Genomic DNA, 24,668 nt, shown 5'->3' with positions numbered 1-24,668 from the left:
TTTAGCTGAGGCTAATTTACGAGAGACAATACAGTCATATCAGTCTATCTCTAATAGAAAGCAAGTCAAGTTTATTTGTATAGCCCGTAACCATACTGTACAAAAACATAATAAATGTAAATAAATAATTCATATTCAACAGAGGGGCCATTTGTGTTTTGCTCGTCCAAGATGGCTAGAACAAGTTTTGCTCCTACCGACCAACCAATCAAAAGACGACAAAATGATGATGTCATTGTTGGCCCTGCGAGGACGGTTGTGAAATCTGCTTGGTCAAAAGAACAGTCCCGTTGCTCATACAGTTTAAATTAAATCAGCTATCACTACTGATTCTGAAGGCCCCGGGGTGGATTTGATTGCCATAGCAACACATAAAGGCTGAATTCTGATTGGATGAAAATATGTAACATACTGGAGCCAGTGTGCGGTAAATGTCACGGAGGAGGCGGCACTTCCGACTTCCTGGTTTTCACACATCAACTTTGTTTCCATTTCCTGTTTGCGACGTGTGGGCCGCGTCCCAGTTCTTGCGCTTCCGTCTTTGTGCCCCTCGGTTGCGCGTTCCCGTCGACGGGTGCGACTGTGCGAGTGTGTAGTGTGGCTGTCTCAGTTGTCCGAAGCATCTCTGAGAGTTGAGACGCCCGGCGATGGGCGGGAGCGCGCGGTTGGAGGGCGCAGGTGTGGGGGTGCGAGTGTTGGAACGCGGCCATCAGTGGCCAGAAACGACGTTGTTGTGTGAAAGCCAGAAGTCGGAAGTCCGTGGCATCTACCCTATAGATAAGAGAAACTGTATAACATAGAGAAAAGACTGTTGGTAATGAATGAATACAACTCCAAGGAACACATATTGCATGCATTACAGCGAAAGGTAAAAAAAAACAAACGCATCCATTGCCATTTAAGCTTGAATGACTCCATGTCGAAGGAAGCGACATGCAAACGCGCATCCTCAAGCTACAAGTTTTTTATTATTACATAACGCAGTGATTTATAGAGATGAGGTATAAAAATAACTCCTAGCCTACTTAGGAGAATAAGCACGCTAAGCTTCCACTCGGCGGCCATACAACGTTCACAACTTAAAAGTCTGCTGCTCACGAAATGCTGCTTATTTTATACTTCGCACTCTTCTCTTTACATTCCATCTAATTCCTTCATCCCTCCCCCTTTCATAACTTGATCTCCCCTCTCTCTCTCTCTCTCTCTCTCTCACCCTCGAGCAGACGGAGGGAGAGGACGATGTGAGGATCTCCTCAACTCAAGCACTAGAGTGAAGAGGAGGAGAAATACGCTGCAGCGAGCGAGCAGGCAGCTCCTCTCTCTCATTCTCTCCCTCCCTCCCTCTTCCTCCTCATCCCCTCTTCTCCTCATCTCGCCAATGACACCATGAACCCGCCTGCCGCTTGTTGCTAAGGAGGGAGCCAAGCCGGCGGAAGGGAGCGCAGTGGACAGGACCCGCCGCTCGTTGCTTTGGAAGGTAATGGAGGCTTCACTTTGTGGCAGCTGGCAGGTGGCACACGCGCACACACATGTGGCGCACGCGCACACGCGTCACGAGAGTGGCTGTCAGTGTGCGGGGAATGACACTTGTTTGCCGGGTGGTGTGCGTGCGTGATTACACGTTGTTTCTCTTCAGTTGACAGCCCGTTCATTTGCATGATGGGGCAGTTTTATGGGGCGGGGAAGTTTTTGCCGTCCTGGAGAATTATTGATGCATCGTGGGAGAAATTTGTTTTTTTGTTTTTCTGTTGGTACACGGTGGTCTAGTGGTGCGTTTTGGGTTGACTAAATACTCTTAATTGTTCAGAGGTGTGAATGTGAGTGTGATTGCTGGTGTCTTTATGTGCCCTGCGATTGGCTGACACCCAGTCCAGGGTGCAACCTGCATCTTGCCTAGTATCAGCTAGGATCGGATCCAGCTCAGCCATTAAGGGTGTCCAAACTTTTTCCTCATACAGAAAAATCGAAACATGCAAGAGCCACCTGAATTTTTTTTAATTAATTTATCCAGCACACAAAAATCAGTCAATCAAGCAATCGTATGTTTTTTTTTTCAATTTTTATTTTTTTATTTTTAGCTTCGTATGAGGGAAATACTTCAGGATTTTGCAAGAGTTTGAGGTGTTCAGAGACCCTGTACCCCCCCCCCCCCCCCAATTTTTTTTTCCCCAACAGCCAAATGCCATCTCTACTTTCAGAACCAAAACAGGAGCAACCTGTTATATGATGACCATTTTTAAAGCAGTTACTTGGGAATTTTTCATGTCATATGTTCACAATTTGAACCTAGACACAGAACAGAAAGTGGAAGAAACCATTATTACTTGAAAAAATGAATATAAATAAATAAATATACATATCTTTAATTGTTGTTACTTTTTTGATTATACATAGTTAATTTCTAGCTTCTTTTTTTTTTTTTTTATAAATACTTAATTGTAACACTTTTTTTTTTGGTAGCGGGCCATTTAAAAAAAAAAAAAATGGGGGGGGGGGGGGGTCACACTAGAATTACAGCTTCCAAATCCAGCAAACTGTTGAATCACAGTAAAATATATGTATTTTTTTTCTTTTTTTCCCTTTAACACAGTTTGAATTATCTATATGATTTTTATTTTTTATTTTCAAGATGTTCTCCTGATTTACATTTTCATAAATCATAATCCAAGACCCCCCCCCCCCGCTTTCATTTTGCTTTTATCTTAATTTTTTTTCCTGAGTAACTATTGTTGTTTTTGTTTTAAAAATAATTTTGCCTTAAGCAAAAAAAAAAATAAAAAAATCTTGCCATCTATAATTACACCTTCCTGTTGTATTGTTTACACCACAGTTGAAAGACACCAAATCTATCATTTTCATTCATTTTTCTGTAGTCATCTTGAAAAAAAATATTTGTTGTTATGTTAATTTTATAAATTGTCAAGCTGTTCTCTGCAATTAGTGTCCGTTCGTAGGGAACTATTAACATTATATTGTTTACTTCCATACGGTCGCCTTTCTTAGCTGCCCGAGACAATGCGAAAGATTAGCTGTCTGCTCCAAGAGCACGGAAGTGTCGGCCAATGAGGGCCAGCTTTGCATCCTTCCAACACTACTGATGGCACTAAGAATTCTGGGTAGATTATTACTTATTTCACTTAAAATTGCATGAAATTAATGGCAATTTTCCATTTGTTAAATTTTTAGTTCCTGATTGTAAAAACACTGGTTTTGGCCATCGTCATGAGTACAGATTCCTTAAAAACAGGGCTGTCCAACCTATAGCTCGGGGGCCATTTGTGGTGTAAATATTGATGGTAAAACCATCACGGTCACGATTAGTCTTGATGACGTGACATGAGTTGGAAAAAAAAGCGAATAGCGAGAAGATGTAAGTGCCATCATGTTGCCGATTTGTCATATTTAGCAAACTTTAAAAAATTAAGTTTAGTTTGTAAATGGTCTAGACTAAACCCCATTTGACCCAAATTCTATTACTCAATCCAGTAGATACAAATTGAACAAATGTTGTTTACAAAGGTTTCAGTTGGTCACGATGGAGCCAAAATGTACCATTTTGATGTAAAGGTCACCAAACTTGAATGCTGCTTGAATATTTCCTTATTTCTCTCACTAACTGCACGACTGTATATTTCTGCAAGGCAAACATGAGGAAGCGTGTATAAGGCATGTAATCCAACCCCCTCACCTCTGTCTACGCAGGCCGATTAAAGGACTAACAAAGGCCTTAACCCACTTAATACACACAGGAGCCCACGGCGGCAAAGTATGTGTGAGGCAGGGTTATGAAAATCCTTTGTGGAGCGGAATTAATTCAACACGGAGCGTCGGAGAGAGGGGAGGGAGGGCGCTCGCGAGGGGAGGCGGCCCGGAGAAAGTGATGGCGAGGTTGTAAATAAATCTCCTAACAGCCGCTTTCAAAGCGCTCGGTGGGCGAGTGGGTGGGGAAAGGCTTTAATGTGGGGGATCAGAGGTAACCGTCATGTGATCAACACTTTCTAATAACAGCTTAAGTGGAAAAATAATATTTCAAAGCTGTCATTTGCTGTAAAAAAATAAATAAGTAGCCAATGTGCTAAGTAAAGCGAGGTACAACAAAACGGATCACAATGGCTGTTCATACTGCCGTAGTACCAACAGTGACCTGAGAGAGGCAGTATGGAGAAGAAATAGTAGTAAGAAAAGAAGTAGTAGAAGAAGACAGTAAGCTAACTGTTTAGTTTATCGGTAATAACAGGCCCAATAAAACATACAAAACAACTTCAATAATGTAAAGACTAGCATTACTATATGTACAAAAAACAACTGTAAACATGAAATATAAAATTTGCTGTAAAAAAAATAAATAAGTAGCCAATGTGCTAAGTAAAGCGAGGTACAACAAAACGGATCACAATGGCTGTTCATACTGCCGTAGTACCAACAGTGACCTGAGAGAGGCAGTATGGAGAAGAAATAGTAGTAAGAAAAGAAGTAGTAGAAGAAGACAGTAAGCTAACTGTTTAGTTTATCGGTAACAACAGGCCCAATATAACATACAAAACAACTTCAATAATGTAAAGACTAGCATTACTATATGTACAAAAAACAGCTGTAAACATGAAATATAAAATATAGAAATGTGTGGATACAACTTTGAGTGAGACAGACAGTTTATGTGTGCATCATTATACATCATAATAAAGTCCTGATCTGTTTTTTGTTTGACTTAGGCTTTTCTTTTCTTTTCTTTTTTTTACTGTTTCTTTACTACTCGTCATGTTATTGTCACCACCTGGTCTTGTTAGCGCTGCCACACTTGTGCCAGCCAATCAGCTCCTGCCATCTTTTTGTTCCGCCCACCTGTTTCTCATTACTCTGATTGCATTTAGTACCTCCTGTTCAGTCCCACCCTTCTTGGTTGGTGGTGTGGCTGTACTTGGTGAGTGTGTTCCCTGTGTGATGATGATACTAAAGTCTTGTTTTATTTTTGTTTTTTATTCTTGCTCTCCAGCACCGTTTTTATTTATGAACATTCAAACTTCACTTGCGTTCAGTGCCTTGCTTGCTTTCTTCAGTTGAATCCAGGGTGCAACAAATCTCTAAGTGGTAACATCTTGATATTTGTATTTAAAAAAAAAATATATATATATATATATATATATATATATATATATATATAACAAAATTTATCAGGTCTCATTATAAGCTGTTTTCAATTCATTATAATTAAATCTTCTTAAAATTGCTACTTTTACTTTTTAATTTTCCCATGTACTATAAAATAACACCCCCCCCATCCCCTCCCCAAAATAGTTGCATCTTTTTCTGACCTGTATAAAATCCAAACATGTTGCTAGGCTAGCTAGCCTACGTCGTATGATTAACTGACCAATTTCGTTCCTGCTCAAAGGTCAAGTCAACCTTTATTTACAATAATGTTTAAGATGGCCCGCACTAGTCTAAACATGGCATTCCGATTCATATTGTGGTTGTTGAAGACGAGTTAAGCAGCAAAATCCGCCCGTTTTTATCCATCTCATTTGGCGGCCATTTTGTGACTTGCTGTGGACTTAAAATGACATCAAAGTTGCTCAAGTATAACGACCAATCATGGCTCACCTGTTTTCTGAAGCTGGACCATGATTGGTTGATGTGACTACATCACACAAAAAAAAGCAGATCTTTTTTTTGTTTTGCGGCTGTTCGTTCATGTGGCGCATCTGATTTCAGGTGTGAGTGAAGATGGCGGAGGGCTCCAAAGAGCGGGCTGGCGTGGACCTCACAGATCCGGATGAGGACTCTCCAAACATGATTGTCTACAGAAAGGCAAGCCTGACTGCGACTATGAATATGCAATGATGCATAAGTCCTCGAGTACTTAAATTCTCTAGTGGTGCGGAATATTGATCAGGTTGTACAAATATGTAGAGAGCTGAAGCTGCAATGATCAATATTTCGATACTGTCACAAGTATGTGCAGAATCTGCAAACCTTGGCAAAAAGCCACGACGGGATTGAGAAAACTAATTCGTCGTTCACGTGTGAGCGGCAAGCTTGCATTCCAGTATGTGGGTCATTTTCTACGCCCATTGTCTCCTCCCCTATTGTCGATATCAGCCCCCCCCTCCCCCCCCTTTGTTATTTTCTACCGCGCTGCAAACGAACACCAACACTGCACATCTTGGCGGCTTACGTCGGAGCAAGGCTTCATTATGTAACGCCGCTCAGGCCCGGAGGCGCCTGGTTGGAGCGGCAGGTTTTTGCTTGTCAGCGTGCCGCCAGCGGGGATTTTTGTCATGTTGTGCGTAAAAGGCATGTACGACGCAATGGTCAAGGCTGACAGGATTTCTTATTTAACCCTTTATTTTTTTATTTGACTTGAAAGCGCCAATTCCCTCTTGTGGCCATTTTACGATCAGGAACTAGAAATGGGAAGAATAGAAAATTGCCAATGATTTCATGCAATTGTAACACATTCACTGCCATTGACGGTTATAGACGTCAACGTTCCATTTTAATGGGCTGGCAGTAAATAAGTTAAGGAAAAACTTGTATTGGAAATTTGGGATATATTGGTCTTTCTGTATGAGCTGCCCTTTTATTTTGGGGGAAATGTTATGTATCCAAAGTACTAGTGCAGGGGTGGCCAACCCTGGTCCTCGAGAGCCACAATCCAGCCTGTTTTCCATGTTTCCCTTCTGCAGCGCAGCTGAATCTAATGATCAGCTAATCAGGCAGCTTTGCAGAAGCCTAATAACGATCCTGATCATGAACCAGGTGTGTTAGGGGAGAGAAACATGGATAACAGGCTGGATTGTGGCTCTCGAGGACCAGGGTTGGCTACCGCTGTGCTAGTGGAATCGGTACTTGGTATTGGTGACTTATCAAGAGTTGAGTACCCGCACTGGTATCAGTCTGGAAAAAAAAAAGTGGTATCGAACGGCCTTAATTTTAGCGATGAACTGATACTACCTTTTTCGGCGAACAAGTACTTGAATTTGTGTATTTGTTGAGAGTACAGATACGTAATTGCAACTGTAGCGGTGCAATGATTAATCAACTAATTAATTATCAAATTAATTTAAATACCGAAATTATCCAATTAATTTTGATAATTGATGAATCGTTTGGATAACGTTTTCATTTTGAATTCTCAAAATGCTCGGAATTTCAGCTCGTCAACAGGGAATGTCCAATTTCTGTTGTCCTTCATGAAAGCAGACTGATTATCTTTGTTGAAATCATACTTTGGAAATCAATTATTGCCTTTTTTGGCTATTTTCTGACATGTTACGGACCAAACCAGTAACTGAATCAAAATTAATTCATATAAATTTGAAATAATGATGTCTTAATAAAGGCAGAGAAATCATGAAGGTAAAACATGTTTTTTTTTTAAACCTCTTATTTGATTAATCTGCAAAATAAATGACAGATTAATCATTTAAAAATAATTAGTAGCAACCATAATTTTAATCAAATGGTACAAAGGCACACAATTTTTCGCAGAATTAGCATTTCTTAGAGTAAAACATTTAATTACTTATTTTACAAAGTCTCGCTCACATTTTACTTAAATGGGACCTGTAACACAAGGCACTTCAGTTGTCATCTTATTTGTAACACTAGGGGGCACTCTATGAAAACATACAGTAGATGAGACGGAAAAGAAATAAGAGACTAAGAGCTTAGTTGTGGATATGTACATATGACCTCTGATAGCCACAAAATAAAGTAATAAGAAACACAAGACTACATAAAAATACCAAAATTATCAAATAAAACTAAAAGGACAACTGAAGTGATACTCATTTCTCTTCATTTGACTAGCAGGGCAGCTAGCGATATCGGGGCTTCCCTACAAAACTAGGAAGTGGTTTCCACAAGAAAAATGTTTGGCAAGAATTTAGCTGAAGACATTTGAGGCACGATGGCAGCAATACAATCACCATCAATCAAATTGGCACCTATTGGTTGTGCGCGCTGGGAGTCAAGGATAGTTTTGCTAGCCATTGGAGATGCTTGTTAAAACCTGGCACTATAAAACATTTTCATTGTTGTACACACTGAGAATTCATGAAAGTCAAAATGGTCATAAAGTGGACTTACGAGGTTATTATCGGACAGCGGCTATATGGTCATTACGGTGGTGCTAAAACGGCAAATAAAATTTTTGCACAGGATTGTACACAACTCTGCACAGCACTGAAAATTTCATGGAGGTCAAGCACCGCTTGTACGTGCTTAGATTGAAGACGCCTGTCAGATTGAAGCCATCAGACGTCCTCTGCCGAGTCCAGATTGTTCTTGTCAAGAGTTCAAACGACTGCATGTGAAATGTACGCATGCTAAGGATGTGTTGCAAAAAACTGGGCTATTAGTGAGGCGTTTGTTTGTGCGTGTACTTGAGGTGGTGCAGTCGTACAGCATCTTCCCCCCCCCCCCCCCCAAAAGAGGAAGTGAAGCAAGACGATTCAATATCTGCAGGACGCTTTATTGCCTCCGGCGGGCACAGACGGAAGATGTGTTGTGGTTCGGCTGCTCAACATACTCACTGCGTTTATGCAGCTACCTCTTTTCTGAAGCTGAGCTCTGATTGGTTGTTGCCTGAGACCTGACCAACTGTGATGTCATTTTCAGTAAGTGGCAAAAATGGCCACCTTTTGATATTGACAAAAACGGCTGGATTTTGCTGCTTAACTCATATTCCATTAACCAAAATACCGCATTTAGACTAGTGGGGCTTCATAGAACATATTGTTGTCAAGAATTGTTTTGGGGATGACGCCACATTGTCATAAGATTATGTTGTGGTCTGAGGTGTTAAAGTGGCAAATCCAGGTCCAGAAAGTAAAATACCCTGCCACAGTTTGGCTTTAGCCCGAGGTACTAGCTAACTAGCTCCTGAAGAGGGTCTTCTGCCCAGATTTAGTTATAACGGTTTTAATTTACTTGCAGTATTTCCTCAGAACTTTTATCTGTGGATGTGTCTTTGTAAGTGCTGTCGCAATTTCTGCTCGTGTAGTCATGTCTGAAGGACCTCGTCTGTTTCCACATCAATGGGCCAGTGTCTGTGGTTGAAGTCAATGTGTATTGAATGATATGCTGTAAGTCTTATCTACTTCCGGCTGTCGTCATGTGTATTGAACTCATGGCGGGCGGTTTGGAATACTACTTTTCAAGATAGTATAAGAATACTGTGAGTCCGCTGTAACTACACACTTGCGAGAGGACTGCAGCCATTTGTCTGTAAACTTGCTTGTGTCCGGAATATTCTGTAAAAGAAATCCTTCGAAGGACCTGTTCACCGATCTCCAGTCTATATTCAGAAAATCAACATTCTCGCTACCCGAACAACAACGAACACGCGGAAGACAAAGATAGTCTTCTAACACTCCCTCGCTAGCTCCCATGGTGTTCGTTTACCTGCTAGGGAGATGGCTAGCTAGCTAGCTAGCATCAATGGCTAAAGCCAAACTGTGGCAGAGTTTTCACTTTTTGGACCTGAATTTGCCACCTCTAGAGCCAGTTCAATATTGACAACTAAAAATGTTTGTATGTAGCCAAACAAGCAGTGACCCGAGAGAGGACCAAGGAAGTGAGGGAAAATAAACCTGCAACTTAATGTTAGTAGCAAAAGAGAATTGAGAATTTGAGAATTGTCCTCTAGCTCGCTCAGTAAACTATAAAGTTATAAAGTAAAGTCTTTACAGAGACTCTGCCCGCAAATTTGGGGGGTGGGGTGGGGGGTGGGGGGGGCTTCCTTAGCTCCGGCAGCCTTCCTTTGCGGCATTGCCTCCAGTGTCCGCTTCGGACAAGCATTCTGAGCACAGCCACTGCTTTATCATGTATGATGGTGTTATCCCCATCTATTCTGCACCATGGGAGCGATTATCTCACTGAAGCCTCAATGCTAAGTGCCAACGCGGCTCGCTGTCAAACTTGGCTCTGCGGTCTGATAAAACCAAGCGTACAGCTTTTCCCCTCTGCGAATGCTGCTCTGAAGGCGTGGCGAAATCCTGGAAGTCGAGTTGAAAAGCATCATAATTGGATGATGATTTAGAGTGTTTTGGCAGCGGCCACACTGTTGACAGGATTATTCACCTCCAAAACTGCTGCGAGTGAAATAAAAGGCTTTTCTCCAGCGAGGGGAGTGCGTCCTGTGCCAAAAGCTTCTCTATTGGCCGACGGTGTATTCCAACTAACGGGCGTCCATCCACTTGTGCAGTCGGTGTTTGTGTGCTTCTTAATGAGATGTAAAAGTTCTTTATGCGTACTTTGGCTGCTGCTAACGGGAAGCTTTTGTGCATGTGTCCATAAGAGCGGGGTGTCCATTCATTTTTCCAGCAAGCGAGACCACCATGTCCCACATTCAAAGCCCCTAAAAAAGCCTCCTGAGCCTCCCACTTGTCACAGTGGCTGAAAAGGCAGATCGCAGGCACATGGAGGCTCCTGGGATACCTCCCACTGGACTCGCAATGACCCTGGACGCTCTGTTGGACATGGACATTTGCAGCGCAGTATTGAGTCCGGAATCACAGCTGTGTATACAGTATTTAAATAGTCTTTTCTTGTAACATGACTGACTAAATGTGATTCTCATTGTTCCATTGAGCCGAGTAAGGACAGACGCTCCCCAACTTACGAACGAGTTACGTTCCGAGCGATCGTTCGTAAGGTGAATTTGTTCGTAAGTTGCTTCAGTGCTATATTTTGTATTATAATTAGTTTAAAGAGAATACGTACAGTACTGTACTACGTATGTTAGAGAGAGAGAGCGAGAGACACACACAGTATGTACATGTACGTAATAAGATAAATAAAATGAAGTTTAACTTACCTTTGGAAGATGTACTCGATGCTTAAGGATTTGATGGAGGAGGAGGAGGAGGAGGAGGAAGAGGAGGATTTTATATCATGAGAGGTTCTTCGTCGTCGCTGGAATGGGCTTCAAAAGTTACTTCCTCCTCCGTAACTTCAATGTAGGAAGAAGTTGAGGGTCGAGGAGAAGAAGATGAGGGTTGATGAGTATCTTCCTTGGAGGATTTACTAGAAACTGGCCGAAAGAAGCGATCTAACGACGATTGCACAGTTTTCTTCTTTTTTCATCATAAATGATGCGGTAGCACTGTATGGCATCATTCAATTGATTTGCAACCTTTGTGCAACGTTCAATATTTGGGTCTTGCTGCTCGAAGAGTGCGATGGCTTTACCTATGAGCGACAGGCGTTTCTTCTTCTTCCTCCTCCTCGACACGTTGCTGAGCCTCCAATGCTGGGTGAGCTCTCACAGCGCCAAGCGTCGGTATTAGCGGCGGAAAGAAGCACTACAGTACTCGGAAAAAGGTGCGCAATACAAAATCTAACTTGCAGCATCTCTTTCCGAACATTTTTTGACATGCGCGCAGACATGTTCGTATGTACCGTTGTTCGTAACTCGAATGTTCGTAAGTAGGGGAGCGTCTGTACAATGATGATCCTGCATACATTGTGCTAAATCAGGAAAATATTTCCTAAAGTTGCACATGAAATCAAATTGGCTAAACATGACATGTGGTTTTGTTGCAAACGACGAGAGCCCGCCAGTGACAGCCCATTATATTCTCGCGTGGCCAATTAACTGCATGCAGAGCAGTAACAGTTAATAATATACCATTGTATTTAAGAGGGGGGGGGGGGGGGCTTTTCTCAAGCGTGTTGCTAAGTCACAGCCAGGCAAGGTCCCCATGATGAAGTCAGCAACTCCTGCTCTTCAGTGGCAATATGAACCTTGAACTCGGGTTACTCCTCAGCAGATTCCACACACAAAGCAGGATTTTAATTAAAAAAGAAAAAAAGGGGGGGTGGGGGGGGGAAATCGTCATTATCATTCAAACACTGCTGCATGAGATGACCATGGGCAAATGGGTTTATTCTTCCACAACACAGAAAATGTTGTGGAGCCACAACTACTCTTAGCTATAGTTACCATTGTAATATTATTAATCCATTTACTTCCTATGAGAACTTGATGATTTACTTAATGAAGTGATATCCTTTTGAATCATGAACTGTTGAAACTGAATTACTGTAAAAAAAAAGAAAGATTGGAATCATACTGTGGTTCATTTACTGTGAATGCTAACACATTTGAAAAGAACATTAAGAAATGAGTGTTATACTGTACTCCGAAATGACCCAGAGAGTGTCGATGAAGATGTAATCACATCTCCGGAGGCTGATGTGATGATTCAGAATAAATTCCCAAATATCAGCATGATGTGCACATTTAACAGCGCAGATGCTGCAAAACCGGCAGCGCTGTTATGTAACGTGACCCTGAAATCGCTTTCCTTCCCGTTTTCAGGGCTGCTTGTTCGAACCTTCGGGGATCTCGTTTGGAAATGTTTCTCGCTAGCACTTGTCCCACTTTCACTCTCGCCGTTCTGCTAATTAAAAGGAAAATAGACTTGACTTGCCTGCAATATATTGCACAGAAATGCTAAGTGTGAGGGTTTGGATGTGCAGAAGTTAAATATTTAACTCGATTAATCACATTCACACTAATAAAATTGACCGTAGATGATCCTTTAGATTGATGGCAGATGGTGACGTTAAAGGTGGCACAGGTTGTTGGAGCAATAAATAGAACTACATGCTTTTAGTAAATGTTTGTGTATGACATTCAGAATATTTGTTCATGTCAAAATATTGAGTATTTTTTTATTATTTATTTTAGTTATGCAAGTAATTAACTGATTAGGAAAAGAGGGTGAGTGTGTGCAGTGGATCGTCCCCATAAGATTAAATGTAGAAAGAATTAACAGGTCGTCTTCAAATTTGGCGGGGAAAAAATGTTGTTGAAAAACCTTTTTAATTAAATGATTAATCACAATTCTAAGATGTGATTAATCTGATGGGAAAAAAAAAATAAATAAATAAAATGATTAAAAAAAAATTGACAGCTCTAATATAAAACAAATATGACTAGGCAATTTCAGTTTTCATATTTATATTTTAAAAACTCACAAATCTATTGATAAATGAGTAAGCAGTTATTTTTAAATGTAATCATTTCTAATTTACACTTCATGCAAATACCTTGCATTAATTTTCTTTAGCAACAGTGACTATATATATTTTATTTATTTATTTTTAAATACAAATTCCATGTGTACTTGCGGTGTGTGGAAATGGTTCACTGAAAATACAATGTTGGTGTATATAAAAACTAATTATAGCCTGTTTTACATTTTCCCCACATTTGCCTTATAATTTATGTACATAGATTTACAATAATTAATTTAATCAAAACCTTTGCCCTGAAACCACAGGACTTGATTACACATTCAAAAGGATGCCAACTAACCCCACAGATGACACTTTTTGATCGGTGTTGCTAGGTAGAAATTAGCCTGTTAGTTCTGTAGCCTAAACTTGCATTGACTGTCTCTGTGACACATTGAAGGCATAGTTGCTAGGTAGAAACTGGCCGACTTGAAAGTGAAGCTGTGACTAAGCGGCAGCTGCGTTCTGTCGGACCTCTGTGTCCTGATGTGTGTGTTGTGATTCCCTAATGGCCCCGTGGGTCAAGGCTGAAGCAGGGATGAGTCACCAGGTCAACAATTGTTAATCACCTTCCCGAGCTGGAAAGCCGGCGAGGCCAGACCCGCGCCAAGTGGCCGCGCTCCCGAACATGGCGCTGCATCCCGAATAGGACCCTTGACCTGGCCACCCATTTGCCTATTAGCCTTGCTCAGTTAAGTTGTGCCGCCACACATGAAAATGAGATGACCTTGGCTGTTCCCTTTTTCAAAGCACTTTCAGAGGTGATAAAGGGACTTGGTAGAGTTTCAAAAAGGCTTACTTTGTGTACAAAATTGTATTTATTTATTTTGTTTAATTTTTAATGTGAACAAAAAAAAATGCTAATAAGTGTTAGCTTTCAGTTTAGCCACACTGCATTTGCCACAAATCAATTCTCTACAGGTACATGAAAAATCCGCTCGTGTACAGTAATTAATAATTTGTACTTATCTCCTCTGACCTTCAGTTTGCTAATCAGATGTGTCCTTGGAGACTTTCCCGTGGGCCTACTTCCACTCCAATGGTTTCATCAATAACTCGTACGGCCGAGGACAAATCTATAATCGCATTTTTTATTTTTATCCTCCGTTTGAGCAAGTTTGTGGTATGTTAGAATTTAATGTGCGCACACAAGAGGGTCGTCCCGCAAAAACCTGGTTAATCCCTCCATCTGTTTCATCACCTTGTCAAGCGACAGGACTCTAATTTTGGACGATGCTTCTGTACTTGAGTGAGTCGTGAGGATGTAAACAAAGTAATGAAGAGTGGTGCTTGAGACAGAGTTGAGTGACTGATGCAAAAAAAGGCTGGAAAAGAGACAAAATCATGACATTATTAAATCATTTTGCACATTTTTGTCGAAATGTAAGCTACCACCAAAAAAAAAATTGGTTCAACATGCATAATGACCAACAATAAAATACAATAATGCTACATTATATTTAAGTTAAATACAACTGAACTGTACTTCAAGTAAATTATTATTTTTTGCATTTCATTTTTTTAAATGTAAATTGTATTTGTATTTAATTCTGATACTTTCGTGTACTTGTACCACACTTTCCAAAATCCCTCAATGTAGCAACCGTGTTTGGTTCAATGAATAGAAAAACAGAATACCTTGGCATGGCAAAGCATAATGAAAGTAGTGAAATATAATTATAAATCATTTGAGTTATAGGCGCCTTCCAGCCTGGGGGCACTCAAGGTCACCACCGTACAATATACTTAAAAGAACAGACACCGTGCAATAAAAATAACAGCTAATTTAAAAGAAATCAGAAATAAGACTAACTCATTCACTGCCATTGATGGCTATAAATGTCAAAAATTAATTTGAACTTTTTCTATTAGTTTAACACACACACACACACACACTTTTGTTAACAAGAGTATGAAAACTTAAAACAAATTATTGTACATTTAGAACAGATATAAAATTTGTGATTAATCGTGAGTTAACTCGTGAAGTCATGCGATTAATTACAATTCAAATTTGTAATCTCCTGACTAGACGATTGTTAAAAATTAGGGGCAACAGGCGATTAAAATTTTTAATCGCATGACTTCAATAGTTAACTCAACATTTAATCAACATTTTTATATCTGTTCTAAATGTACAATAAAAAGTCTAGGTTTTCATACTCTCGTTGACAAAAGTAGGAAAAAAATGTTAAATAGAAATAGTTAAAATGATTTTTTTGGACGTTTATAACCGTCAATGGCAGTAAACCGGCATTCAGTCAGCTGGTAGGGATACATTCTACATATTGTACACATCAATGCTGTATTGAGATATGCTCTATGCAGGGCTTTCTTTATAATAATAAATCTTTTTTTTGGGGGGTGGGGGGCAGATGTATCAAACATCACTAATTTTAATTAATCCATGAAGGGGTAAAGCATTTTTAAATAAACTTTTGCTTTTTCTGAGTGTTGCTGCACATGAGGCAGGTAAAAGTGGAACATGTTTTTTTTATTTTTTTATTTTAAGTTGAGCTGAGACACACGAGTCATTTTAAGCCCTCTTCTATCTAATGTGATTCGATATGTAGGATCGGGTGCTGCATGGGTGGTGTGAGGAACCAGATTGTGTCAATTTGTTCAACTGCTGCCGAGATCTAATTGTTTTTATTGGTGCATCATACAAGTTTCACGTTCCCAGCAATTACAGTGCTGCTGCTAATTCAGTCTGACTGATATGCGCGCCAATGAATTGAAATGGTTTGAATACATTTGATTAAATCACAGCGGGCGGCATATTCGTCCACTCTTCATCCGGGTGAATTTTGAGATTGGACGAAAAGCAGCGACGGGTCCATTTGTGGGAAGCGGACTGAATAATTGAAGCAGGTGCGGTGGCTCCCTCGATTTGTAGCCAAAAGTGGTCGCTCTGTTCCGACCGCACATTAGCTCATGCTCGGGGTGCCTTGTTGACATAATAGATAATCAATTGGCAGCGAGCCAGGCCTTTAATACCTTAAAACCCGTGTAGCGCTTTACCGTCTATTGATTCCGTGTTTTGGAGGGTTTGTGAAATTGAGCACGCTTCGCCCCAGACCACTTCAGGCTCGGTTCAGTTTCATTAAACGGCAATAAAAGGATGGTAATTAGACGAATGGGCTGAGAGCAGAGAGGGTGACGGTGTGACGAAGGCCAGCGCCTCTGCGGGGACAGACGACGAGTCTTTTTCGGGACCGAGGGCACCAAAGCGTATTGGCGTGCGTGTGTCCGCGTGTGGCCTCATGGCGCTTGAGGGTGAGATTTTCCCTCCATGTCGGCCCCGCCACCGGAATTCTATTACCTCAGCCAAGTTGGAGGTAGCGCGACTTTATTGCCAACATTTGGAAATCTGTCACCCAGCGGGGAACACGCCTCTTTAATTTCACAGAGATATTAAGCGTGAAGAAAAACATCCTCATCAGGTGAGAGGTGTTTCCAGAAAGTGGCGCTATATTGCCGGCACATGCTGCAAAAAGTTGGGATTTGTGCCAGAAGTCCATTGAAAAGTCAACTTTTCTATTCTGTAGTTAACAACTTTGGGCAACAAGTTGTAGCAACTAATTAGACATGGTGACGTTTGTCAAGCAGCGATTCATCCACTCTGGAAACTTGATGCGAGGCCGAGCCTGACAGTTTGACGCTTTATTTTAGTAGGGAAAATTGTTGAACTTGGGTTGTTTGAATTTTACTTAAGGATTATGTTTACATTCTGGTATTTCTGTGCAAGCTGGAAGGAAAAAGTTTCAAAGCTTGTTTGAAGGCAGAGGGGGAAAAAAAGCAAATCTGAAACATTTTTGACGAGCAAGTACGTTCGATCGTATTAACTAGGGGTGTCAGACGATTAAAGTTTTTAGTTGCATGACTTCAAGAGTTAACTCACAATTAATAGCAAATTTTATATCTAACAAAAGTGGGATTTCTTTTTTTAAACTAATAGAAATACGGCTGCATCTTTTAGTCAATGATACAGTAATTTAATTATTCATCAAATTTAGTTCAAATTAAAAAGATGTACTGTATTGTAAAAAAAACAACTTGAGTGTGATATTAATTTGTTGGTCATATCTGCCACTAGATGGCATAATTGCGTTTGTAAGATGGTGACAGCTCAGTGCATTTTTCTTTTCATATTAGGAGCTATAGAACTAAGTAACTTTTTTTTTTAAATTATAAAAAAAAAAACTTGAGGCCTACATTTAAACGCACACTATATATATATAATTTTTTTATTATTATTTTTTTTAATATATATATTAACCAAGATGCACCACATATTGAAACTACAATCTTTTATAAAATCAACTTAAGTCGACCTTTTGCTAATGACAAAAGACTAAGTTATGTGCTTAAGCTCAACAGAGTGTAAACATTTCTGCGCGTTTATTATGAAACGAGCACCAATGACTTGCAAAACACACTTCCTCTCTTGGCAAGAAAAAGCACAGGTAACAGGAAGGTCAAGTGTTCCGGTGTGTGTGTGTGGCAATCAGGCCACATCAAGTAATAAAACGTGTCCTTTCCTTGCACCGCCAGCCATGATAGGAAATCCATGCCCGTTGAAAGGTCAAGAGAACCTGAGCTGATTACATGCGAGCATGCAGGAGATGCTTAATGTAGAACAGGGGTCTCAAACCTGCGGCTTGGGGCCCATTTACGGCCCGTAGGATGGTATTTTGCGGCCCCCTAGTTGGCATCAGTGTTAAATGTTAGTGCCTTTTTTTTGTCACTGCCTTGAGCGTTTTGTGTGCGTTTTTTATATAGAGCTGTCAAACAATATATATTTTTTAATCAGATTAATCACATTTTAGAATTTTGATTAATCACGATTAATCGCTTAATAAAAAAGCCTTTTTTTATCTAAAATATGTTCCCGCCAAATTCGAAGCACACCGGTTATGTGTTAATTCTTTTGACATTTAATGTTATGAGGACGTCAACATTTTTGATCCACTGTACACATTCATTAAATGCTTTACTTTAATGCATGAAATTATGTTTATTGCTCAAACACAACCCGTGCTACCTTTAAAAGTAGCCATCCGCTGTCACGCTAAAGGCTAATCTATTGTCAAAATTAATAGTGCGATTAATCGGAGTTAATTCATGATAAATGCGATATTTTTTTGTGATTAATTAATCAGTTAACGCTTTGACTTTGACTAGTTTTATATCACTTATTGGCTACCCTTTCTCAGGCTCATGAGAGCTTAAATTTTCCTTTTCCTCATCTATAACCCAATTACAGGACGTGTCGAGACTGGAGGAATGAACATCACCGATAGACAGATGGTCCTAAGGTTCCACCACCTCAAAACAATCCCCTGCAGATATCACACCAGGAGTCTAAAAATGAAGACGTATCTGGCGAGGGGAAAAGTGGAACTTAAATTCAGTTGCCTCTCGCTCTTCTAAAGGCGAGCGCGCGCCGGGTAGCTCAAACGAGCATGCTTCTAAATTGGCAACGAGATAAAGCGACTTGTGCCGAGTGTGAGGCTCCCACAGTGGCTTTCAACTGCGAGCATCTTCCCTTCAAGCATCCCTCAAAATAGCTCGGCGTTATCCGCTGTCGGCCGACGCTGTCGCGCTCTCCTTGACTTTGTTTTTCCACATTGAAGCGCCTGGCTGGCGTCTGGGTTGTGTAACGAGAGTTAACCGACTGAGCCCAGAGAACAAAGAGTTGACTGGTTGAATTAAGCTAGTAAATAAACACCACCTGGTGTCTCTGCTAGCAAGTGTGGCCTAAATATCACTTGACATCTGAACTCTTAAAGCTCATGTCATGGCTGGGCTTACGCGAGTTTCCATTTTGGACGTTTATGGACCGATATCGACCATCTCTCAGCATCCCCGACTAACTAGCTACAGCTAGTAAGCCAGTGAATTCCGACTGCATTGCGGTGCCGTTGTTTTGTCATTGATTCAGGGTTAGTCTGCCATCTTTTAATCAGTTGAGCTCGGGGGCAATTACCTGGCTCACCTGTCCCTGTTCCAGGGTCTCTGAATGAGGGTTCACGTGTTCTATTCACAGTGGTTAGGGACCATGCCCTGCCACGAGTAACACAAATTAGTAATTGACATCCCTGAAAACGGTTTATACTGCACTGTAATTGCCTATAAATGCCACAAAAGGCGACGAGAGACTACTTCAGTCTAAATGAAGCTCCAAATAGGCAAACTTGAATGTCAAACAGGGAATATGCAGGCATTCGCTGTATATAAATGGATAGTGATATCAGATGCAGAAAATGTGAGGTTTAAAGGGGAAGCAAAGTCAACATTTTTCTTTACATTGTTTATGTTCTATGCGCCCCCCCCCCACCCCCCATTAGTCTAAAGATGGCATTCTGGTTAATGCCTTTGTGGAATACTAATTTTAGCAGCAAAATCCACCCATTCGTATCACTCTCAGGGAGCAGCCATTTTGCCATTTACAGTTGACTGGAAGTAACATCACAGGACTTAACTTATTCACTGCCATGAATTCTTAAAAAAAAAAAAGTATTAAAAATTAGGGGCGACAGGCGATTAACATTTTTAATTGTAATTAATCACATGACTTTACTAGTTAACTCATGATTAATCACAAATTGTTTAACTGTTCCAAATGTACCAAAAAAAATCTAGGTTTTCTTACTCTTAACAAAAGAGGGATTTTTTTTTTATTTTAAATAGAAATAGTTCAAATGAATTTTTGACGTCTATAGCCGTCAATGGCAATGAATGAGTTAAAAAGAAAACGTAAAAAATTTGGGGCGTCAGGCGATTAAAATTTGTAATCATAATTAATCGCATGACTTCACTAGTTATCTCACCATTAATCACAAGTTTTATATCTGTTCTCTTAACATTGTGCGAGTGACACCAGAGTGAAAAGCTGGTCAATGAAGTTTGTCATATGACCAAACTTGGAATAAAGGTGAACAGTGGTTGGTCGTTACCCGAGCCCTTAGGCACTGTGATGTCATTTTCAGTCTAAGTGGCAAAATGGCCGCCTCCCTGAGATGAATAAAAAATATATATATTTGGACTAGTAGGGGCATGTAGAACATATTGTAAAGTAAATTTTGGACTTCCTGTTTAACTAACGTTCACGTTGCTGAACAAGGTGACGCGTTTAAATCTGAACACTGAGCAGGTTGAAGAACTCTCATCCATGCCTCAGGTATGGAACCAACTTCATCTTCTCTTCCACGTTCTATTTCCCGCGAGTGTAATGACCAGGTGTCCCGACACCCTTGCCCACACGGCTCATCTCCCTCTTTCCACTTGCGTCAGTAGTTGGACTTGTTCAGCATATGTATGATGTAAAGCTAAGCGAGTCTCCCAGGTGTGCTGTAAAATGCAGGAGGCCGACAAGGTGTTGGAGGCGATAGCAGCCCTCACTGAATGGAAATTGCTTTTGCATGGCTCGTTTGAGTAAGCAATCTCCCCGTTGAACTAATGTGATTCGCTTCCACCCGAGCAAATGACCTTTTTGCTAGTGGTGATTCATTTTTGACAGGCCCTTGGCAACCCCCAGCCCCCTTCATGGTGCTCGGCGCAAAATCAGGACGCCGCTGATACACTTCATTTCAGACAGCTGCTCTTTTATTAGTAACCCCCCCCCCCCTTCTTTTTTTTTCGTCCTCTCCTATCGGCGCAGGGCACTTTGTTTCTGAGTGGACTATCAGGGCAGACTCCTGTTTTTACTCCACTCAAGCCCTTAGCAACATATGGAGTAGCTAACAACAGACAATTACAGGAGAGAGGGTGGGGGGGTGAGACATCTTTTTTTTTTTTTTTTTGGCCTGCTTGAGTCTCATCAGCAGCAAGGTGACTCCTCCACGCACCCCCGTGGATTAGCTGCTTTTGTGTTTTTTGCATTTTGCTCATCACTTGACTTTTTTTTTTTTTTTTTTTTTTGTAAGGGAGTGAGTTGACATTCATAATCCTGTACATCAAGCTTTATCCACAATGGTTTAGTTAAGCTCGCCAGCTGCCTGTGGTGGAGCTGTAAGTTGACAGACTTTTAATTGCTTGCCTCCTCTTATCACAGAGTTACCAGAGACGCACATAAACACTCATCCATCTGAATTCCTCTCTTTGGGGGATCCTCAACTGGCCCAGACAAGCCGCTGGTGTCCTCATCAACACTCGCTGAAGCCAATATTTACACCCGTTTGGTTCGAAGTAAGGCGCGGCATCCCAGCTGGACAATTTCGGATCTCGGGACGTTGCTTCCAACTCTGTGGGCAATCAAGTTTGGGATAATTTTTTCCTTCTCTTTGAGAGCTCAGTATTGTTCATCTGGTAATTTTACCGATTTGACATGTCATCATCGTTGCTTTTATTTTAATTCGTAATTTTTTTTATTTTTTTTTTATTTTGTGTGTGTGCGTGAGTGTGTACTCATTAGTTCACCTAAAACCTATTAAAAATCTCATACTGTTCACCTAAACCGAATCCAGCTAGTAGTGAGGTTGTCAGGAGACCCGAGAAAGGATCAAAGGAAAGTGAAATCCAACACCGACCAGACATTACCTACTAGCCACCGGGTTACCAACCAGTCTTTCACCAACCCCCAAGCTTAGTGTTAGCTAATGTGTTCTCATAGCTTTGCTAACATTAACTAATAAATGCTGATGACAAAAAAAAAATATATATATTTTTTTAAGACCACAATTTTTGAATGCCAGCAACTTGTGGTTTTGATGCTGCAACCATTCGCCACATATGTTTAGCGTGTATCAACGGATTCCTTTAAGGCCATAGAATCCGTTGAGCAGTCGCACAATCAATCTCAACCACGGTTGACTTACGGTCTCCATTTACTTAAACGATGCCACTCGGGAAGTAAGGAGTAGAATGTACAAATGTTTTCAATCAAAAATTGAAGTTAAGCACACGTTCCTAATAATAAAAAATAATAATAATTTACATACAGTGAAAGTAATGGTACAAATGTCCCTTAGCTAAACCTAATACACAATGAAGGTCTTCAGTGGAGTCTGTCTGAAATATGTTCGTTACATTTCACCAACAATTCAAACATCCTCCTTGTTTGAGGGATTTGTTGTTCTCCAGCTGCAGTCACTCAATTAACTTTAGTGCTTTGACAAGCCATCGTGACAAATGATTACAGGGATTATAATGAAAGCTATTGGCTCCACTGTAGTGTAGAAAGTCTTTCAGCAGCAGGAGCTGATTGTGGACAAGAAAAAGAGCTTTGGCGGCTGGTTGCTCATGTTGTGATGGCAATTCCGTAAGGATCATGGATGAGTGACCGTGAAGTGTTTGGATGGCGTTTCGCTTGTGGTTACTATCCACAACGGCAAGATTTGTTGTGTATGTGTACATTGGATTATGAAGGTGCACATTGGATGTTTTTGTTTTGTTTCACAAGGCACCCAATCTGTTGTGATGCACCTTGCTCTATAGGCTACTCCGTATCGGAGATTCTCATCGTGACTTGGCAACTCAAAGCTGTGTGTGTGTGTGTCAGGTTTTAGGAGGGGGATTTATTCTCACCTCACCCTGCAGAGCATCACACACCAGCTGGAACACATTCATTATTCACCCAGTATGTCTCAGAGGTCAAAATGGCACTCGGAAAAACAAGAAGAATGTCATGTCAGAGTTGAACGTTTGCCATCAAGCTGTAGACGCAACACCTTTTTCATGCTTTATGGAGGAAAACTTAAGTAGATTTGTTGGCTAAATGTTGAAGTCCCAGTGAAGGGAAAATAAATATCTTGTCATTTTGACACAACACAGATGAGTGTTAAACTATGCCGTTTTTTTTAATTATTCTAATAATCGCCAAGGCGCAGTTGTGCCAAGATAATTTGATTGGATTTATATAATAAATTGGACCAATTTTTGAAAATGGGTTGTTCACAACAACAAAAATTTATTTTGAAAACCGATTAGATCACGTAATCCAGTCTTGGTTTTAAATTGGATCAAACCCTCAGTTTTTGTTGTTCAAAACATTTTAGCAGGATTAGGGCAATTTTTATTCAAAATAATCTGGATTGTTTTGGTCCCAGTAGTGTGAATTTCAGGAACAAAATGAGATTTAAATTAAATTCTAACTGGCTGAATAATTCATCATGCAGTAAATTTCCATTTATTAATTCACATTTTATTCAAGTGATTATCAAACCATAGAAGTGAAATTTAGACTATAGTGGACACACTCTTTTCATTGATATGTAAGTGAATAGTGAAAATGTGTCTAATTGACGGTCATTATAAATACTGTACATTGATTTTCCTGAAAACCTCCAATATGTTTTTTTCCATGAAAAAATGGTACTCCCACCGCCCAAAAAAATAAAATGTTGGGGTGGGGCTGTTGTACCTTGATGATAAAAGTAAAACAATGACCCTCTAAAATTGTAAAAAAAAAAAAAAAATCTAAGTATTTACTTAATTGTATTAGAAACCTCAGTATTTACAGATGCAAAAAAGCAAAAACATTGTTCCAAAAATAGTTTCTGACAATCTCATCCCTTGCTGCACAGCGACTCTCGAAAGTCGGAGGTATGACTTCATTGTCAGTTGGCTCAGGTGCATCATTGACCTCATCAAAAAGAGCGGGGCATTCTGCTTTGTAGCAATATTGTGCAGGACAATACAAGCACATTATGTTGCACAGTCCTCGAGGTTCCACTCAAGTACTTGCTTCGAGTAACTGGGATAAAAAAATAAAACAGATTATGGGATCTGACAAGCAAAAATAGAGATTTCCAATTGTATTTTTGAGATATATATAGATATATATTTTATTTTTTAAATATACAGCCGACATATTTTTGAACTGGGCCTAGGTATTTAAAATGAGGCTTCAAAATCAAAATTAATCAAAAACACCGGTTGTGTCTACTGAAAATCAGAGTTGGCAAATCCAAGTCCAGAAAGTAAAAACGCTGCTACAGTTTGGCTTTAGCCGCAGGTGCTAGCTAGCGTGCTCCCTAGCTAGCTCCCCGGGTGCTCATTTACCTGCTAGGAAGCTAGCTAGCTAGCACAAGGGGCCACCTGCTGAAAATGCTGAAACCACACCCCCATCAATCGTCAGTCAAATACCACTTAAAGTAGCATCTTTCTTGTGTCCACACATGCCTACATGTTTGAACTACAAAGTGTCTGGAACTTTGTCAAAGCTTTCAGTGTCATGGAGAGAGTTGCTAGCCGCTAGCTCGCAAGCTAACCAGGAAATTTCTCAGCTCAACAGACGGGCGGCAGGCTCATGCCCATCGTCACCTCCTCGCTTGGTGGTGTCACTGTGTGGGTCCACTTCAGTGAAAGTCAACAGTTTATTAATCATGGCGGCACACACTCACTCCATGGTTTAACACTATATGACAGACATTTGAGCAAATACTGTCATGCTGTGCGTTCCAACATATCACTGTAGCCTGAATGACAGAAAATAATCAACACTTGGAAACGTCTGACGACACTAAGCTGTTCTGTACATTTTGGCATTCAGGGACAATAAGTTCCATATGGGTAGAGGTAGAAATGGGTAAAATGTGTTTGTAATAAGTAACAGCAGTTACACTTGGTAACTGCTGAAATGAACGAACATGCTCAATATCAGTACAAGGAAAAATATTGAACACTTTGAATGTAAT

General features: G+C 40.4%; 1 protein-coding gene across 5 annotated transcripts in view; it reads left to right on the top strand.

Annotated features, from left to right (window-relative positions):
- The first annotated feature begins 1,200 nt into the window (after positions 1-1,200).
- LOC144044172 (regulator of G-protein signaling 6-like) overlaps positions 1,201-24,668 on the top strand; it is a 40,929-nt gene continuing 17,461 nt past the window's right edge. For 3 of the 5 annotated variants that reach the window (XR_013291203.1, XR_013291201.1, XM_077558413.1), the window contains exons 1-2: positions 4,798-4,921; positions 5,713-5,808. Coding sequence is in view for 3 of the 5 variants with exons in the window: in XM_077558413.1 (XP_077414539.1) it covers positions 5,725-5,808 (84 nt within the window). In the remaining 2 variants the exon portion in view is untranslated. The other 2 variants (XM_077558422.1, XM_077558431.1) reach the window with 2 other exon arrangements.

Source organism: Vanacampus margaritifer, chromosome 1, assembly GCF_051991255.1.
Source record: "Vanacampus margaritifer isolate UIUO_Vmar chromosome 1, RoL_Vmar_1.0, whole genome shotgun sequence".
In the NCBI taxonomy this organism is placed as follows: Eukaryota; Metazoa; Chordata; class Actinopteri; order Syngnathiformes; family Syngnathidae; genus Vanacampus; species Vanacampus margaritifer.
Note: the sequence above shows the minus strand (reverse complement) of the source record. Positions and strands in the feature narration are given on the sequence as shown.